The 20,940-nt window shown below is 45.9% G+C and overlaps 1 protein-coding gene across 1 annotated transcript in view; it reads left to right on the forward strand.

The window, feature by feature from the left end:
- Positions 1-20,940, forward strand: part of AK8 (adenylate kinase 8) — an 841,444-nt gene that overhangs the window by 225,546 nt on the left and 594,958 nt on the right. The window contains exon 4 of the mRNA XM_086924758.1: positions 1,213-1,326. Coding sequence (XP_086780884.1) covers positions 1,213-1,326 — 114 coding nt within the window. The remainder of the gene's footprint in view (positions 1-1,212; positions 1,327-20,940) is intronic.

Genomic DNA, 20,940 nt, shown 5'->3' on the forward strand with positions numbered 1-20,940 from the left:
TGTATACTGTGTATTGGTCCGTGCGTATGCCTCGAAGGCACGGAAAAAAGGGCGAAACTGATGTCATCACGCCGGCGTGGGCCTATTACGGTGTCGGTGACGTCAGCGGAGTCACACGCGATGCCGTGCCTCTGACGTCGTCCACGTCGGCGCGAAGCTACAAAAAAGAATTTCCGAATGTTGCTGATGCAAGGGGGTATTCACAAGGTGAGGAATCCACAGGCAGATACCCTATCTACCAGAAAAAGCATTACCAAAGGTAAGTAACTTGTTCTTCTGAATAGCAAACAATCTTAATCTTAAACTTAAACAAAAGTGTGTTTACCTTTACAAATCAGGCCCCATGTGTCAAAATAACAACTAAACCAATTCTCAACGTAGCCACTAGATGATATCTCAGTCTTGGCCTCGAAATAGACTGAATCCCCTATTGCCTTTTTCAAAAAGGAAGTTAAAACTATATTGATGAATAAACTTCTGCCTTAGAACCCTGGCTTCCAAAGCTCTTGAGAACTCGCTGATTTCTATGAGACTGCTATGATTGTATGTTGTTTTGTTGATTTGCTGTTACTTCCCCATACCTATTATGATTGCTAAATTGTAAAGCGCTCTGAAACCCCCATAAGTCATGTTCGGGCTACATAAAACCTTTTAAATAAATAAATAAATAAATAAATGACCACTTGAATTCCCCTGAACACAACTACTAGTCCGACTTAAACATTAGCCTGCAACTAAATACTAGACAACATCTCAACTGCTAGATGACATTGCCACATAACTACTAGACCACATCTTACCTCTCCTGTATGCAAAGGTCACTGCCTTCTGGATGGTCAGTTCCAGGGGTATCGTGTACAGCTGGTTTCTAAATTCTGACTCTGGCAATGTCAGGAGGTTTCTGTACTGCTGTCCATGGCATGCGCCTTGCACTGCTTGCGTAAAGACATCCTCAAATGGGCTAGTAAAGTCAGTAAACTACTTCTGGCTGGTATACTCTGGAATCAAAGCCTTGTTTTGTATCTGAAAACTAGACATGCAGCTCTGTTGAACTTTATCTTCCATTTCAGAGACACCAGGCACACTCTGCATAAACTACTAGAATGATAGTGTATGGATACGAGTGATACGCCAAAGATACCGCTCAATTGCACCTTGTCATGAAATCATCTTTCCATTGAAGTGTTGAGATCAATGTTTTCTTTTCCACAGGCAAAACTCCTCGCTCATCAGCTGAAAGCAACACACCTGAGACGCCAGGACTTCCTTGAGAGCGACACATCTCCATTGGCTGCAGAGGCTGCTGATTATATAGATGATGGCAAGGTATGGATTGACGTGTACCTACGTCCACGCTCATAACAGGCTGAACTTGTTGAACAAAACATGCTTAGTTCTACATGTGGAAAACTTAATAGGCAGAGCTTTAAATCCTTACATACCTCATTGTTTCAGTTCTTCCTCCTCATGTACCATATCACTGGCCCATCTGAGTCACTGTTCCTTGAAGTGTCCCCAATCAAAAACAAACTCTTCACCATCCTTTTCTTTTCTTTTTGTGTATATTGTGACAACTTAATATATAAGCCCAATCTATCCAGGAAACTCTAATCATTCAACCTCAACAGGTGTATAGTAGAGAAACTGTAAGTTGATAAGAAAATTACCCAGGTAAAGAAACGCCCATGTTCTATTCCTTGACAACCTTGATAACTCGCAAAAGCTTGCAGATACTGTGTCAGCCCCAAATACAAGACATTGTCAATGAACACCGCCTATTTGACTGCTTCCCCACTGAATGCTGTCCCAGCTTGTTGTACTGGTACCTCCAGCGTGCACCTGGAATCATTTTCCATACACGACGATTGCTTCCAGACTTCAGTCCTGTAGAATCTCCCATCCTTTGAGACCATCATGTGATCAGGTCCCTATGTTCTTGTCCTGTTTAATGCCTTTGAACGTGCCCCTAGTTTAATACACTGATCTCAACTTAGGAGGCTTTTACACGACTTGACAAGCACCTCAGGGTAAAAGCTTTGTTCATCACTTGGATCGAATAAAGGACTGATTCACTTCTGACCTCCCCAAGAATCAACTAGCAGAGACATGTCTAAAACTCAACTAGTACATCTCAATGTACAACCATAGCCATGTCATGGGTTGAATAAAGGACTGCCCACCTCAGATGCATCTCCAAGACTCAACTCGTACATCTCAATGTACAACCATAGTCATCACATTAATTGAATAAAGGATGCTTAACTCAAAGGCATCTCCAAGACTCAACTAGTACATCTCAATGTACAACCATAGCCATCTCATGGATTGAATAAAGGACTGCCCACCTCAGATGCATCTCCAAGACTCAACTAGTACACCTCAAAGTACAACCATGGTCATCACATTGATTGAATAAGGATGCTTAACTCAAAGGCATCTCGAAGACTCAACTAGTACATCTCAATGTACAACCATAGCCATCTCATGGGTTAAATAAAGGACTGCCCACCTCAGATGCATCTCCAAGACTCTACTAGTACATCTCAATGTACAACCATGGTCATCACATTAATTGAATAAAGGATGCTTAACTCAAAGGCATCTCCAAGATTCAACTAGTACATCTCAATGTACAACCATAGCCATCTCATGGGTTGAATAAAGGACTGCCCACCTCAGATGCATCTCCAAGACTCTAATAGTACACCTCAAAGTACAACCATAGCCATCTCATGGATTGAATAAAGGACTGCCCACCTCAGATGCATCTCCAAGACTCAACTAGTACACCTCAAAGTGCAACCATGGTCATCACATTAATTGAATAAAGGATGCTTAACTCAAAGGCATCTCCAAGATTCAACTAGTACATCTCAATGTACAACCATAGCCATCTCATGGGTTGAATAAAGGACTGCCCACCTCAGATGCATCTCCAAGACTCTAATAGTACACCTCAAAGTACAACCATAGCCATCTCATGGATTGAATAAAGGACTGCCCACCTCAGATGCATCTCCAAGACTCAACTAGTACACCTCAAAGTGCAACCATGGTCATCACATTAATTGAATAAAGGATGCTTAACTCAAAGGCATCTCGAAGACTCAACTAGTACATCTCAATGTACAACCATAGTCATCTCATGGGTTGAATAAAGGACTGCCCACCTCAGATGCATCTCCAAGACTCTACTAGTACATCTCAATGTACAACCATGGTCATCACATTAATTGAATAAAGGATGCTTAACTCAAAGGCATCTCCAAGATTCAACTAGTACATCTCAATGTACAACCATAGCCATCTCATGGGTTGAATAAAGGACTGCCCACCTCAGATGCATCTCCAAGACTCAACTAGTACACCTCAAAGTGCAACCATGGTCATCACATTAATTGAATAAAGGATGCTTAACTCAAAGGCATCTCGAAGACTCAACTAGTACATCTCAATGTACAACCATAGTCATCTCATGGGTTGAATAAAGGACTGCCCACCTCAGATGCATCTCCAAGACTCTAATAGTACACCTCAAAGTACAACCATGGTCATCACATGGATCGAATTAAGGAGTGCCTAACTCAGATGCATCTCCAAGTCTCAAGTAGCATGCCTCAAAGTACAACCACAGGCATCTAATGGATCAAATAAAGGAGTGCCTACATCAGAGGCAGCTCCAAGGCTCAACTAGTACACCTCTAAGCAAAACCATGGTCAGCCCATGGATCGAATAAAAGATGCGTAACTCAAAGACCTCTCCAAGACTCAACTAGTACACCTTAAAGTACAACCACGGTCATCACAAGGATCAAATAAAGGATGCTTAACCCAAAGATATCTCCAAGGCTCAACTAGTGCACCTCAGAGTACCACCATGGTCATCTCATGGATTGAATAAAGGACCTCTTTCCTCACAGGCCTCCCCAACACTTGACTAGTACCCTACAACCTACAATTTTTGGTCATGTTACTGATAGAATAAAAGACCGATTTACTCGCAGGCTTCCCGAACAATGAAATAGTACACCTAGCTAGCACCCTCAAAGTACAAGCTGTGGTTATCTCAGGGATCGAACAAAGGAACGCGTTACTTCCCAAGACTCGTCAGGCACCTCTCAGAGTCTCAACTTTGCTGCCACGCTCATAGGAGGAGCTAGAAAACTTTATCATGAGTCATATCCATCAATTCTTGGTTCAGACTGGCGACCCTTAGAAGTTCACAGCTCATACAAGGTCACTGCTCCAGGAGAGTAGCCAGTGTGTCATAGGACCTAGTGCAAGAAAGGAGATTGGCTCAATAGACTAGCTACCCTTCTATGCACACAGCACATACAAGGTCACTTGACCAGGAGTGTAGCCAGTGTGCCTTTGGCGCTAGCACAAGGAGGGAGATGGGCTTAATAGACTAGCTTCCCTTAGAAGAACGGAACTCGTACTATGTCACTGCATAAGGAGTGTAGCCAGTGTGTCATGGGCCATAGTGCAAGGAAGGAGATGGGCTCAATAGACTGGCGAGCCTTAGAAACACACAGCTCCTGCAAGTCACCACACCATGAATGCACTAGCGTGTCATAGGCCCTAGCACAAGGAGGGAGATGGGCTCAATAGACTAGCTTCCCTTAGAAGAACGGAACTCGTACTATGTCACTGCATAAGGAGTGTAGCCAGTGTGGCATACGCCCTAGCAAAAGGAAGGAGAAGGGGTCAATAGACTGGGTACCCTTAGAAGCATGCAGCACGTAGCCAGCGTGTCGAGGGCCATAGTGCAAGGAAGGAGATGGGCTCTGTAGAGAGCGAACCTTAGAGGCACAAAGCACATACAAAGTTACTTCAAGAGGAGCGTGGCCAGTGTGCCATGGACCCTAGCGCAAGGAAGGAGATGGACTCAATAGACTAGTGACCCTTAGAAGCACAAAGCTTGTACTACGTCACTGCACCAGGTGTGTAGCCAGTGTGCCATCAATCAATCAGGGTTAGCAAAGCACAACTTCTCACCCATGAGGTTCTCAAGGCACTGAGGGGGAGGGGGGCGATTCAGTTGAGTACTGGGGTCATCCGAACAGCCAGGTCTTGAGGTCCTTTCTGAACTGGGGCAATGTGGGGGCTTGTCTGAGGTGGAGGGGGAGGCCGTACCAGGCCTTGGCTTCGAGGTAAAAGGACTAACCTCCTATTCTGGTCTTGTAGATGCGTGGGACGGAGGCCAGCGTGAGGTGGGCTGATCGAAGTTGTCTTTTGGATGTGTGGAGGGAGAGACAATTGCTCGGGTAACCGTATATTGGTCTTGTGTTGTAAAGAGCCTGAGATGAGGAGTTTGAAGGTTATCTTAAACAACAAAAGAGAGTCGTCAGAAAGAAATATATGCGTGAAGCACAGTAAATGAGAAAGAGTATAGAAATCAACTTCTAAGAAAGTCACTTAGGGATTTCTTAGGAAGCCCTCACTCACCACCCTGGGTGGTGACATGCTTCATCATCGGGCCCACTAGGAGAAGCCGAATGCCTCCCTAGTGTGCTGCAACGCCAGATTAATGCGGAGCTGATTTTCATGACAGTGGTGTGAAAAAGTGAAATAAAAAGTGCCAAAAAGCTGTACCAGAAAAAACTTTATTCAGTGGTTAGCTAGGCATTGATTAAAAGGTATGTGCGGGGAAATTTACCAACTAATGTGTTGGGTATTTCCCACTTCAAGTGGGGTCGACATTTTTCTGCCCTTATGTGTATTGATTTTACTGGGCTTTCATCAGGACCATGTAACAGTGTACCTCAGCGGTGTAGGCGCGCTAAGGCCCACCCAAACCAGAGGACGTGAAAGTGGGGGGCACACTCGAGCACGGACACTTCTGGCCGATTATAGGGCCATTTACACGGATCGGCCGAATTGACGGCGGCCATCTTAGGCAGGGCTACCCTCCCACGGCGCTCTAGTCGCCGCTATAAAAACGTTTAGGCATGACTCCGCGCAGCGGACGCGTTCAGCGGGCGCGCCGGAATCGCGCCGGAGTCAAGCCTAAGTCCTGCCCGTCTGCTCCCGTCCGCGACCGGACGCGGCCCAGGGCCACCCCTCCTGTACTCAGCTCTCTGGAGATATCAGGTAACATTACCTATTCGTGCGCCCAACTACGCCATCTCTGCCCCATTACACCAATAGGGTGCAAACACTCTCTCAATCCTGAACAGCTTCCTCTCACATGCGCTGCATGTCTGTTTTCACCCCCTCTTGTTAATACCTCACAGAATGATACCGCCGTTAAAATGCTTCTGCTGAACTGTCGCTCACTGCGTAAACATACTACTCAAATTCATGATTTGATCATGGATCATCAGCCTGAAGTATTCTTTTTAACGGAAACATGGTTAGACGAAACCTCCTCGCCTGAAACACTTGATGCTATCCCGACGGGATATTGTTTACTTAGATTAGATCGTGAGAAACAAAGAGGAGGTGGAATTGCGATCATTTATAGAGAGGAACTTACTTGTACCCTTGAACCTGTAAATATTACAAAATGTGAGGCTGGTGTTTTTTCTATCATGATTTCCCCGAAATTCACCATAAATGGCTACTTGCTCTATAGACCACCAGGTCCTGCTGCAACTTTTTGCGACAGTTTATTGGATGCTATTATCCAACCAGCAGTTAGATATAACCACTTTCTCCTGATGGGGGACTTAAATATCCACTTTGACAATACAGAGTGCATAGAAGCACAAACTCTTCTAGGGGCACTCAAATCCCTGATGCTAGAATTGCAATTTACTACGCCCACACATCAATCAGGCCACTTACTTGACCCGCTATTTGCTAACTGGAATTCCATTCTGACTGCCCCTCCCTTCACAATTCCTTGGTCAGACCATAAACTTATTGTCTTCGAAATCTCTCACATCCCTAACACTACGAAATGCCATAAATCCCTGTCCCACAGGCGCAGGAATTGGAAGAGATTTACGCAAGAAGCTTACAGGCTGGCCTTATTGGAAAATCCCCCTCCCTTGAGCAATAACCTATCCAAAAGTTGGACGGCTTATGAAGAATGGATGGAAAAGGCATTGGATAAAATCGCACCGTGGACTACTAAAATCCCAGTAAGAAGTAATAAAACGGCTCCTTGGTTCACTGACGAATTAAAAAGGGCTAAAGCCACATCCAAAAGATTGGAACGCCTTTGGAGGAGAGATTATAATACAGGGAGTAAACAACTTTACAAAACTGAACTAAGCAAATACTCTAAAATGATCAGAGCAGCAAAGAGTAAATGTTTTAATGACAGAATTTTGAATGCAAACAATCCTGCCAAAGAACTCTTTGCCATATAAAAAGAAATTACGGTCCCTAACAGATTATTGGCTCAGGATATGCTGTCCAATGAACTATGCAACTCCATAGCAGATCACTTTATAAACAAAGTGGACACAATACACGCCTCATTTACTAAAATACCTGCGATTTCTATGCAGGTGAAGATGACAGACAGTTGCCCGGACAGAACTATGTGCTTAAACAGTTTTGTGATGCCAGACCGTCAGTCTATGCTTCGCATTGTTAAAAGTGTGAAATCAGGCTCACCTAACGATGCTGTTCCATCTAAATGCTTCACTGACATCACAGATGTTTTATTAAATCACATAAGTCATCTCATCTCCCTCTCTTTCCTTGAAAAGCAGGTACCTGAACCTTGGAAAAGAGCTCAGGTTATTCCATTAAAAAAGAAAGCTAACTTGCACGTGTCTCAACTTCAGAATCTCCCCCCAATCTCTATGTTGCCCTTCTGTATGAAAGTGGCAGAAAAAATTGTAAATATACAGCTCATGGAACATCTGGAGCAAGGGCGATTTCTTCGCCCTACTCAATCTGGCTTCAGAGCTCAATACTCTACTGAATCTGCAGTCCTTTACTCAACAGAACTGCTGAGACAAATAGCTGATAAAGGCCAGACAGCAGCGCTTGTGTTACTTGACTTAAGCGCAGCTTTTGATACTGTGTCACACTCTACGCTGCTGTCACGTCTATCAGAGATTGGAGTTGAAGGAGATGCATATGAGTGGCTAAAGTCATTTCTGGAAAATAGAAGTTTCCAAATTCATTGTCCGCCATTCAAGTCCACTCCCAGACAGCTGAAGCACGGGGTTCCACAGGGCTCAAGTCTGAGCCCTACCTTGTTCAACCTGTATATGGAACCCCTTGCACGCATAGTTGAGTCCTTCGGTGTTAATATTATAACTTACGCCGATGATACGCAACTAATGATTACACTCAGTCAAGATGGAGAAGAGACAGCTATCAACTTTTCAGCTTGTCTCTCAGCTGTAGCGAGATGGATGAACAATAACTGTTTACGTCTGAATGGAGACAAAACTGAGGTGTTGCTCATTGGTAAGGCTCCTTCAGCGTGGTCATCAGACTGGTGGCCAGCAGAACTTGGTCAGACCCCTGTTCCTACGGATTCAGCCAAGAATTTGGGAATGATACTAGATACCAAACTCTCGTATGTGAAGCATATTGAAAAGGTAACTGGTAAATGTTACGCAGTTCTCAAAATCCTGCGTAAGGTCCTGGACCTAGTACCGATGAGTACAAGGAAATCCCTTGTCCATGCCTTAGTCACCCCACATCTTGACTATGGCAATGCCCTACTTATAGGGCTGAGCCAAAAAGGTCTGAAACAACTACAAAGAGTCCAGAATATGGCTGCCCGCCTCGTTCTCAACCTCCCACGCAGAGCTTCAGGAAAGGATGCATTATCCAAATTGCACTGGCTTCCTATAAAGGAGCGTATACTTTTCAAGGCCATGTGCATTTCCCATCGAATTGCACAAGGGAAAGGACCCCCTTATCTGAACAAGCTCCTCAGCATCCACCGCCCAAAACGTCACTTAAGATCACTGGGCAGTATGCTGTTTTCAGTTCCTCGCATTTTTAAAGCCAAAATGGGCGGCCTTTCATTTTGTTATTTAGCGGCTTCCTATTGGAATAAACTTCCCCTTGAATTGCGGATGGAACCCTCCGAGAGGAGATTCCGCTTGAAACTTAAGACGCATCTCTTCCCTAAAGACTGGCGGTCTGTGTCTGGTTAGAGATTCTACTGATCTGGCTGGTCTGATGGTTTAATGATGGGGTTCTATAGCGCGGGGACACACTGTTTAGTGTAACCAGGCGCTCAATAAATGGTTTTATTATTATTATTATTATTATTATTATTATTATTAATAAAATAGTTGAGTGTAAAATTAAGTGCAAAATAGAACAAACCAGAAAAAATGTGAGGGTTCGTAGGAACCCTCACATTTTTCCTGGTGTGTTCTTTTGTTCTGGCTTGCACTGCTTATGTTTTCTCTGAGTTGAGGTTCAGGCAGCTGTTCTTCATCCAGGTGGCACAACTTTCATTCCTTCTTGGATGTTGTGTTCGTTGGTGATGGAGCGGATAAGCTGGATGTCGTTGGCAAAGGAGACGATGCTGAGCCTATGGTTCCTGGCGATGGTTGCGATAGGGGCGATGTAGGCGTTGAAGAGAATGAGGCAGAGGGAGGAGCCAGGAGCACACCACAGTTGGTCTTTGTCGGTTCCGAGATATAGGGAGGGTCTGACCCTCTGAGTTCGGTTGGTGAGGAATGAGCGTATCCATGCCAGGGCTTTGCCATGGATGCCGTCGTCGTGGAGTCTGGTGGCTAGGGTGCAGTGGGAAATGGTGTCGAAGGCAGCCCAGCAAAGGTCCAGGAGGATGAGGGCTGCTGTTTCTCTTTGGTCAAGGAGGGGTGGATGTCGTCTGTGGCGACGAGTAGGGCAGTATCTGTGCTATGGTTGATGCGGAATCTAGATTGGGAGAGGTCCAGGACGTTGTTAGCTTTGAAAAAGTTTGCTAGCTGCATGTTGATAGCCTTTACGATGCCATGGGCCCTAGCGCAAGGAAGGAGATGGTTTCAATAACATGGGTAGCCTTAGAAGCAGGCAGCATGTACTACGTCACTGCAACAGGAGTGTAACTAGTATGTCATGGGATCTAGTGCAAGGAAAGAGATGGGCTGATTAGATTGGGTTCCCTTAGAAGCGCGCAGCATGTACTATGTCACCGCACCACGAGTGTAGCCAATGTGTCATGGGCCCTTGAGCAAGGAAGGAAATGGGCTCAATAGACTAGCGACCCTTAGAAGCATGGAGCTTGCACTGCGTCACTGCACCAGGAGTGTAGCCAGTGTTTCAAAGGCCCTAGCTCAAGGAACGAAAGGGGTTCCTTAGGGTGGTTCCTTAGGGTGGGTACCCTTAAAGGTACGCAGCACGTACAAGATAATTTCACCAGGAGCGTAGCCAGTGTTCCCTGGTGCAAGGAAGTGTATCAAGTGAGGGGTTTTGTCCTACGGGGCCAGGCTGGACTGTAAACGTTATAAAAAATGCAAGGTGCCTGGTCTCGGGTTTGATGCTGTTTTTTTATTTCACAGCAGATCAGAAGCTTCTGACTAATCGTAAAGCTTCCATGATTTATTTAATCTTTTCACAATATTTTTGATTAAACAGATGCGAGGTTTAAACACAAACTTTAACAGAAAATGTTACTGTCATTCATTGAAAAACAATTATACACAAATCAAAACATCATTTCAAATGTAACGTAAAACATGCTTATTTTAAACAATGTAAAGAAAAACAATTTGATGGGGTACACCAGAGAATTTTAACACAGTCCAATTGGCTGAATTTCTTTTAGCTATTTAGGACTGGGGTCACCATAGGCTTTTTTATTTATTAAACTCAAGTCCCACAGCCTGGGACAAATATTTAATACCTTTGGCGAGAAGAAGGGATGGATCCTTTAGGAAAGCCGACGCGTTTCCAAACCCGGTCCGTGAGTTAGCGGGTTTTTCCTCAGGGCTACCTGGGTACCTAATGATGTGGATAATAAAGAAAGCTTCTTTTAGTTCCTACTCCTATTTAGTAAAAACTGAGCTTAGGGCCATAGTGCATTACTCATGCAAAAAGAAGCATATTTGATTCTAAAGTTCAATTGCGTGAATGATGGAATGAACGAATTGTCTGAACTACAAAGAAATATTCACTGACTTCACTGCACACCACCGACACCCCTTCACCCCCTGCTAGTCAGAAAACATATTAGCAGGGAAACAAACAAAATTGATTGTTGACCTATATGCAGCTCGGTTTCATTCCTAAACTACAAGTCCCAGAATCCTCATTTCCATATAAAACCACGTGATCAAAAGGAACACTTCCGTGATTGATCCAAACACAGTGGAGACACGCACCGAACAGCAACAGCAGAAAACGTGGCTGAAAATACAAAATTGCACTAAGGTGAGAAGCCATAGACTTAAAGAACTTTCAGTCCCAGTAAACTTAATAAACAATAAGCCTAAACATAGGTTTGTTTAATCCAGCAGGAGAAAAATCCTCGAGGTTGACGACCCACAACAATGGAGATGCATCGCCATTAACTAGAAGGCGTCTTATAAAGTAAGCGTGTGGTCCACCTTTGAATCCACCTTGTATTTCTAATTATTTACAATCTACACATAAGTAAAACCTGCCTCCCGTTGACAGGCGTTGCCAAATCCAAGATAGACGATTAAGTGAAACCGAACTGCATCACAAGCACACAATTTCAGCTTGAGTGTACAAATGTGACTTGTAAGGTATAGGTACCGTTTCTCCCTCATTAGAGGTCAGGTATGTGAATCCGCATCTTCCTGGGATGACTCGGATTACAAGATTGTGTGTATTTTAGCGAGTTTGTAATTTTGTTTTAGTTAACATGTCTGTTTGCAATGATTTCAAAATCTCTGTGTGTTTTTGAGTCCAATTGGTTTGTTTGAAATCTGGTTTTATTAATTCATAGAGAGGTTTAACCCTCTCAGTATAATTTAGAATGTATGTTCTTCCAAAATTCAGGAAACCTAGTAGTGATTGTAAATTCTTCAGCGTTTTTGGTGCTTGGAGTACAGCACATTTCTCAGAAATTGTCTGCCAGGCTTTTGCCTTCACTTGATAATTCATATCCTAAAAATAAGACAGTTAGATGGGCAATTCGTGACTTTTTAAAGTTGAATTTGTAACCCTCTGAAGTGAGTCCAAGTATTATGGTATTCACCCTTTTTAAGTAAGTCTCCAGGTCATCATCTGTTAGATAGATGTCATCGACATATGATAATGCTTCATCATCATATATTTGTAGTAACTCTGTTACCCTTGCTGAGAATAATCCTGGGCTGTTCTTGAATCCCTGTGGGAGTCGGCAAAATTGTTTTTGCGATCCAAATATTGAGAAAGCGGTCAAATACCTGCTTTCAGGTGCAATGTTTTGACAGAAGAATCCATTAGAGATATCTAATGTCGTTTTATATTTTTTGCGCACAATGTTATTCATTAGTGCTGCACTATGTGAGTTTTGTACTGCAAATGTTTTACAATAGGAGTTAAGGTGTCTGTAGTCCAAAACTAGGCAATATGAATCGTCTGGCTTGGAGACAGGGAACAAAGGATTGTTCATTTGAGAGGTGCATGTTTCAATCACCCCTTGGTATTCAAGTTGATCTAAGATCTCCCTGACTTGTTTTTTAGCTTCTTGCTTAACTGGATACTGTCTTTGTGCAGTGGGCTGATTTTTTAACTGGATCTTGTGGTGAGGGGAGTCCTCATCCCATCCTACATGTTTTTTGTGTAAAGCAGAGCTTGGGCTACTGCCCATTTCCTTGCCAATGTGTATTTTTTATGAATCGGGATGTGATTCGAGAAGCAGGCATAATCATTTCTTCGCCATGAGGGCACTCCCTGACAAACTCTGGTGGCCAGTCTTTCTCAGCTAACAGAATGTCATAGCCTTTTGAGAGTTTTTCCAAAAAGAGACCTTTTATTTTTCTAGTTTTATCTCCCTCTATACGTAATGTTATTTCATATAGTTTATGGGGCACACTAACTCGTGTGTCTGCAGTTTCCACCTGAATGTACTCATTTGTGTCCACTGTCTCCAGAAGATTCATCAGGATCTTGCGAGCTATGCTCACGTCTGCTGCGCTGTCTAGCATTGTCTGTGCCCACTCTCCGTTTTTCAGCTGCGTCCTCAGAATTCTCGGCATGTTTAATTTTAATACTTCCTACCTTCTTTCTGGGAAATTGTAATTTTTTACTTTGATGAGCAGGTTCCTTGTCTTTGGACTTGATGTGCTCTTCTCTGTGTTCTGACCGTCCTCTTCTTTCCGATTTCTGTGAGGAAGTCTGAAAAGATCCAGACGGACGTGTATCAATATCTTGATATCTATCAGGTTTTTTTATTTTTTCCCTATCTCTAAGATTGTATCTTTTTTCAGAGGGTTCCCTTTGGGGAGACTTGTCTTCTCGGCCTGGAGATCTCTCTGTACGCTGAGGAGACCTTCCTCTGGACTGGAAACATTTTTCCCTGAGAATGGTTTGCTTATTACTTTCCCAACTCTTTTTTGGAGTTTTTAAATTATTTTTAATAAATGTTTTTCAGGACTTTCAGTTAGTTGGGGTTTTACCGGTTTCCCACCCAAACTATCTCTTCCTAGTTCTTCATAGGATTTTTCTATGATTCTGGCGAGTTCCAAGGGTTGTTCTGCTATATCTGTTTCCTTCAATTTCTGGCGGATCGCCACAGATGCTGCTTCACCTTTTATGTTGGCTAGTAATATAGCCGAGACCAGCTTGAAGTCTTTCAGTAATTTCATACTTAGAGTTAAAGCAGGTTCTGGACCGTATTCATTTTGAATCTGTCTTAGTACATCTGGTATCCCCACCATAGACGGGACACTATTGTTTTTGTGTAGATGGAAGCAAAGACTGGGCCCCAAGTGTCACAGTCCTCCACATGTGGTGCGATCCCCATCGGGAGACAGATAGTCAGAATTCTGTGTTTATCAGTAGGCGTAGTATCTGGAAATACTGCCTCTATTTGAGTAATGTTTTGTGCTAACCAGAATGGAATTTGTTCCCGTTTTATGGGTACCTTACCAAGACATGATTGTATGTTCTGTGGTGTGATTTTGTTTATGTTCCCCTGGTGGGGGGTCTGCTGTAGTATAATAATTTTCGGTTGGACTATTTAGGTCCGCATGACATATTGGACTAATTGTCTATGTATTTTAATTAAGAGTTTGAGCTGAGCTAAAAGTTCAGGAACTGACATTTTATCAATGTCTGGATGTGGTGTGTAGCTTGCTAGAACCGGCCATGTTGCTCCTGGTCTACCTAGTGGACCGAGCCTGGTGATGTGATCTTTGTTTTAGGGTGCCTTTACACCAGAGCAGGTGCTCTTGGTATTTTAGTGGGATTTCAATCTCCTCGAAAGGAGTGTATTCATCCGGAGGTTCCTCTATTTTATAATAGTGGAAGTCTTTTGTCGTAGCGTGTGCTGCTGGAAAATGTATCCATGAATAGAATACCTCTGTCTGCCGATATTCATGTGCCTCTATCACGAATATGACTGTACCACCTCTTGGTGTCAGTCCATTTTCTATAAGTTTTAGAGTTATAGTTCTTCTTACTTTGACCGGAATGAGTATTGCATCCGGGTCAGTTTCATGGAGACTTACGTCTTCTTCTAAGAGCCGAGCTGCTATTCTTGCTCGCTCCCTTTCTACGTCACTTTCTGTCATTTAACTGACTGAAAGTTTTCTGTCGCAGATCGAGTTTCAAGGAAACTAAGATTAGGTGCACAATATTTTGGAACACTGTATCCTTCAACGTTGATCAAACCAAAAACTAATACATAGGATTCTCATCCTACTAAGTTCCTGCGGATATTAACCTTTCACCTACTCCAGACGTCTATTGAAGTTTTTACGGGGAAAGGGTTCTGTGTGAAAAAGCACGACTGAGTTACTCTAGTGTCCTGCGTTAGATTATCACCTTACCAAACGTTGGGCGCCATGTAGTGTAGTTCCTATTTTCCCAATAGGCTCTGCGCATTGGAATAACATAAACAGCAGTGTAGACGTAGGACTGAGGTCAACTAGGTCTCTACTGACTATGTTAAACTTAATTTAGGTTTGCGCCAGTTAGCTCAGAGGTCACTGGAAACTTTCTTGAATGAATAGGGAGGGACAACCTCTCCTGGCTCAGACGAGAATGGATTCAGTTTCCGACAACCGCATAAACATGACAACTTTGCTCCCTCAGAATAAGAGTGTATCTCTAGAGTTGTGTGAAAACAATAGACGGCTATTTCACTCAGTCAGCAGTGCATACTTAGTTTCACCAGAGTGCAGAGAAATAAAGAGACGGGCGTTTTCAATAAAAAGGTGTTATTTATTGAGCAGTCTTCTTTCTCATGCAAGAGAAGTGAATTGCCACAATTGCAATACTTAAAGTAAAGTACGTACAGTAAAAGTAGTATTATGAAATAATACTGTAAAAGCATTGATATTTCTTAGCCATATGATACTTTAAAATGGATAAAATATATACATACATAAATACATTGACTAACGTGCTCAACTGGTGCTTCTAACTAAGCCTACCCCGGTGTACCTGACCTAAGCCTAATACATGGGAAGGGATGAGTAAGTAGCAGTTTAAGTTAAGTTAGTTAAGACTATTTTGCCAAGAATCTGCATCAAGAATTCTCTCAAGGGTTTAGTCCGCTCCGTACCTTGGTAATAGAATGTGGGAGGTCTGGTATCTCTTTCCTCAGGACTCGATATTCCAGCAACCCGCAAGGGTAGGCTGGAAACACCGGAGCTGGATGTTCTCGGCTGGAGAAAAAGACAGCGTCTCTCTCAGTGCGTCAAACAGGAGGGGCGGCTTCCGTGGGCACTCGCATTAGCTGGGCTCTCTGGCAAGTAGATGGCCGCTCTGCTCCAAACCACCGTGTCTTTGCTTAAGGCAACTGTTGGTATTTTATACCTGGATGGTGCTGGGTTTGACGTAAGGTTGGACATAAGACGTCACTAAGAACTGACAGTTCTTTCTGGACTTCAGGAGTTCTTGTTCAAATCAAAACAAAAGCAGGGGGGCTTTCCGGGGCTGCTGGAGGCTTGGTTTGTTTAAAGAACTCATTGTGCTTTCTAGGAAACGATGGGAGTAGCCGTGCTGTGCTTTGGATTGCATGGGCTAGTACTGAATATGAATCTGATTCTTATGCTGTATCAGGATATTATTGATTATAACCTCACAAGGGCATAATTCGGGAATATAGAATTAGGGTCCTAGATATAAACACGACAACTGTACCAGGAGCGTAGACAGTGTGCCATTGGCCCTGGTGCAAGGAAGGACATGGGCTCAATAGACTAGTGAACCTTAGTGGCACGCAGCATGTACACGGTCATTGCACCAGGAGCGCAGCCAGTGTGCCATGTGCCCTTGCTCAATCAAGGACATGGGCTCAGTAGACTGGAGACCCTTAGCGGCACGCAGCATGTACACAGTCACTGTACCAGGAGCGTAGCCAGTGTGCCATGGGCCCTGGTGCAAGGAAGGACATGGGCTCAATAGACTGGCGACCCTTAGCGGCACGCAACATAAACACGGTCACTGTACCAGGAGTGTAGCAAGTGGCCATGGGCCCTGGTGTAAGGAAGGACATGGGCTCAATAGACTGGCGACCCTTAGCGGCACACAGCATGCACACTGTCATTGCACCAGGGGCGTCGCCAGTGTGCTATTGGCCCTGGTGCAAGGAAGGGCATGGGCTCAATAGACTGGCGACCCTTGTAAGCACGCAGCATGTACACAGTCATTGCACCAGGAGCGTAGCCAGTGTGCCATGGGCCCTGGTGCAAGGAAGGACATGGGCTCTATAGACTAGTGACCTTTGGAGGATTGCAGCGCGTACACGGTCACTGCACCAGGAGTGTAGCCAGTGTGTAATGGGCCCTAGTGCAAGGAAGGTGATGGGCTTTATAGACTAGCGCCCCTTAGAAGCACTGAGCTCGTAATACATCACTGCACCAGGAGCGTAGCCAGTTTTTCATGGGCCCTAGCTCAAGGAACGAATGGGGATCCTAAGAGTGTGTACCCTCAAAGGCAAGCAGTAAGTACAAGATCACTGCATCAGGAGCTTAGCCAATGTGCCATGGGCCCTGGTGCAAGGAAGGACATGGGTTCAATAGACTGGCGACCCTTAGCGGCACACAGCATGTACACTGTCATTGCACCAGGAGTGTGGCCAGTGGGCCATGGGCCCTGGTGCAAGGAAGGACATGGGCTCAATAGACTGGCGACCCTTAGCGGCACGCAGCATGTACACGGTCTTTGCACCAGGAGCGTAGCCAGTGTGCCATGGGCCCTGGTGCAAGGAAGGACATGGGCTCAATTGACTGGAGACCCTTAGCGGCACGCAGCATGTACACGGTCTTTGCACCAGGAGCGTAGCCAGTGTGCCATGGGCCCTGGTGCAAGGAAGGACATGGGCTCAATAGACAGGCGACCCTAAGCGTCACGCAGCATGTACACGGTCACTGCACCAGGAGCGTAGCCAGTGTGTCATGGGCCCTGGTGCAAGGAAGACATGGGCTGATGGACTAGTGACCCTTAGCGTCACGCAGCATGTACACGGTCATTGCACCACGGGCATAGCCAGTGTGCCATGGGCCCTGGTGCATGGAAGGACATGGGCTCAATAGACAAGTGACCCTTGGAGGATCGCAGCGCGTACACGGTCACTGTACCAGGAGCGTAGCCAGTGTGCCCTGGTGCAAGGAAGGACATGGGCTCAATAGACTGCAACCCTTAGCGGCACACAGCATGTATCCAGTCACTGTACCAGGAGTGTAGCCAGTGTGCCATGGACCCTGGTGAAAGGAAGGACATGGGCTCCATAGACTGGCGACCCTTAGCGGCACGCAGCATGTACACGGTCACTGTACCAGGAGTGTAGCCAGTGTGCCATGGGGCCTGATGCAAGGAAAGACATGGGCTCCAGAGACTGGCGACCCTTAGCGGCACGCAGCATGTACACGGTCACTGTACCAGGAGCGTAGCCAGTGTGCCATGGGCCCTGATGCAAGGAAGGACATGGTCTCAATAGACTGGCGACCCTTAGGGGCACGCGGCATGTACACGGTCATTGCACCAGGAGCGTAGCCAGTGTGCCATAGGCGCTGGTGTAAGGAAGGACATGGGCTCAATAGACTAGTGACCCTTGGAGGATCGCAGTGTGTTGAACTTGGCCCTTCTGGCAGGTTCACCCCTGAACTTTTTGCTTTTTAATTGTGACATGGTTTTAGTGATTTTTGGCTTCTGCGCACTTTACCACTGTGTCCCAGGGTAAAGTGCGTGCGTGTAGTAAGGTTGGCCTGCCCTCCCATAGGAATGCATGGGGAATGTATGTGTCCCTGGTAGTTCTTGATGCGTGGGGAGTGCAGGTGCGAGTTTGGTGTGTGCGGACTCGTGTGATTAAATGCTGCGCGATGATGTGTGCGGCATAAATGTGTCTAGTGTGGAAGTGCCACTTCTAGAAGTTGGCCTGTCTGTGTAAATTATGTGAATTGGCTGTCTGGCTTGTGATTGGCTGGAGCTGGCTGGTGAGCCTGGCTCCAGGAGTCAGGATGGGTCTGCCCCGTTGGTGAATGGGAGATCTGCATGTTGATGGCCGGGGAGGAGTGCACCTGGGACCTGAATAGGGCTGGGCTTTCCCCACACATGCTGGCTCCGCCCCCTGTGGTGCGACTGATGACCCTAGCCCGACTAGTGAATGGGAAGAGTGGCTGAGCACAACAGAGTGCTCCAGAACCAGCTGCGACTGGTTTTTCCCTTCACCCTGAAGCCTAAACAAAGGGATTTGGTGTATGAAAGAGGGGCTGTGACCCCATGTAAATGTTCCCTTCCTGATCCTACCTTGGAGGGGGCCTGCTGCTGCTGGGCACCAGGAGGACCGCCACAGGGGACTGCCTCTCTGCCTGGAGGGCCCTGTGAGCTGGCCCCTGGGCCCAGCCTTTGCCCCCCCTTTGCCTGCAGTCTAAAAAGGACTTTCCCTGGATTTCTTTTGCTTCCCCTAGCGCCTGGGAGCGCTTTATATTGCATCCTTGGGAGGGGTTTTTGTGCCTTAGAAGCGCTTCTCATCCTAGTAGCCCTGGGCTGGGCACTGAGTGCTGCGCTTTGTACATGGGACAGGGCCCATGTGGCCCTGTCCCATGATGTATATTTTAATTATCCCCCGTGCGCAGGTGCCCACCCTGCGTCTTTAAGACCTGTGTCCACCCCGTTTTATTATTTATCTAATCGGGTGCCACCCCTCTGTCTACATTCTTGGAAGAGGGAGCCTACCCCTCGAGATCACCGCCGCAGCCGGGGACAGCAGAAACACCTCGCCGCGGCCCCCTCCCAGGAAGTCAGGCATTCTTGTCCGGGACGGGGGCGGGCCTGCGGTGAAACAGGAAGTCCCGCGTCTGGCCCGGCAGCCTGGAGAGACGTCGGGAGCCCCGCAGGCTCCGTTCAGAAGCCCAGAGGAAATCCTCAGCTGCCCAGCACATAGTGGGCAACGGCACATTGTAAAGTGTGTATTTATTATCTAATGTGTTTGGTATATTACATAGGCTATTTTTATATATAACCTTGTGTGGAGTTTCTTTTGTGGTGGACCTTGGGTGTTGTTGCTGGGTGCGCGCGCAAACGCTTTACACATCGCCTCTGAGATAAGCCTGACTGCTCGTGCCAAGCTACCAAGGGGGTGAGCAGGGGTTATCTTGGCGAGTGACTTCCTTGCCCTGACGTACAATGGTGGTTTCTGCCTGGCTTTGGCGCAAGCCTCAGCCAACCGGAAATCGCCATTTCTAACATTGTTGGTCAGCGGTGGGAAATTGGACTTGAGTTTGCGCTGTACCGCAGCGGCAGCTGGCTGCACCATAAAACTCTGCATTTTAGATAATCACATTTTGGGGATTATTGTTTTTTGAAGTTCCATTAATTCTTCTCCTAAGGGTGTCGTTTTGTGATTTGTGTACTCCTGTTTTTAGCTCAGACACCTAGGTTCCTTGTGTTAAACTTTTGTCAAGAACTTCTGCCAAAATGGAACCTGCTTTTGATTTCTGTGGTCTGTTTAGCTACAGTATGTTAGAGTTGGTAAGGTTCTGTGAAGAGAGAGACATACAGGTGGGTGAGTCAGACACCCAATCCAAACTTAGGGACAACCTAATCCTATGGCAAAAGGATCAATGGGATCTTGAGCGCAGTTAGGAGGAAAGGGCCCGGGCCACACGCCATGAGTGCGGTGGGTCTGAGGGGAGCCCTGAGGAATCTGAAGAGGAGGAAGAAGATGACACTGCATGGACGCCAGTAGATAGTGAAGACCCCATAGATAGGGAGTCCCTTTCTGGGTCCAGTGTCAGGAGCAGCGCCCCATCCCTTTTCCTGTCCCCAGAGGAGTGGGTAGATAGGAGGGAAGAAAGGGAGCATCAGCTGGCTTTAGAGAAACTCCAGAAGGAGAGCTATGAACATATGGAAGCTCAGAAATTGGAGTTGGGGAATAGGAAGCTAGCCTTAGAGGAGAAAAGGGCATTATGGGCTCAGGAGTTGAGTCTTAAGGCGTTGGGCCTTGAACAACAAAAGCTAGAGACTGAGAGGGTCTTAGCGCAGGACAGGGTAGAGGAGGCTGAGAGGGCCTTCACCCAAGAGGAATTCGCTCTGGAGGGTAGACTATCCCCTGAGCGCAGTTATGGTTGTCTGGATTCCCCAGGGAGGGTTGAGTCCAGTGGTGGCAGCGATGTAGACTTCAGTGCAGGAAGTCCAATTCCCAGTTTCCAGAGTATGGTACCTGTTTCCCAGAAGAGGAGTATAGGTTGAAATTCAGGGGCAGTAGGAAACTGTCTCACCAGTCTTGGGAAGAGTTTGAGGATGAATGTTATGGGACACTGATTGATTGGGTACAGGTTCACACGGAAGATGATTTTTACACTCTGTTAAATCTGGTTCTCAGGGAGCACCTGCTCAATTGTTGTTTGCCGGGGTTGCGCCAACACCTGTTGGGATGTGGGT

Source organism: Lissotriton vulgaris, chromosome 5, assembly GCF_964263255.1.
Source record: "Lissotriton vulgaris chromosome 5, aLisVul1.2, whole genome shotgun sequence".
Taxonomy (NCBI): domain Eukaryota; kingdom Metazoa; phylum Chordata; class Amphibia; order Caudata; family Salamandridae; genus Lissotriton; species Lissotriton vulgaris.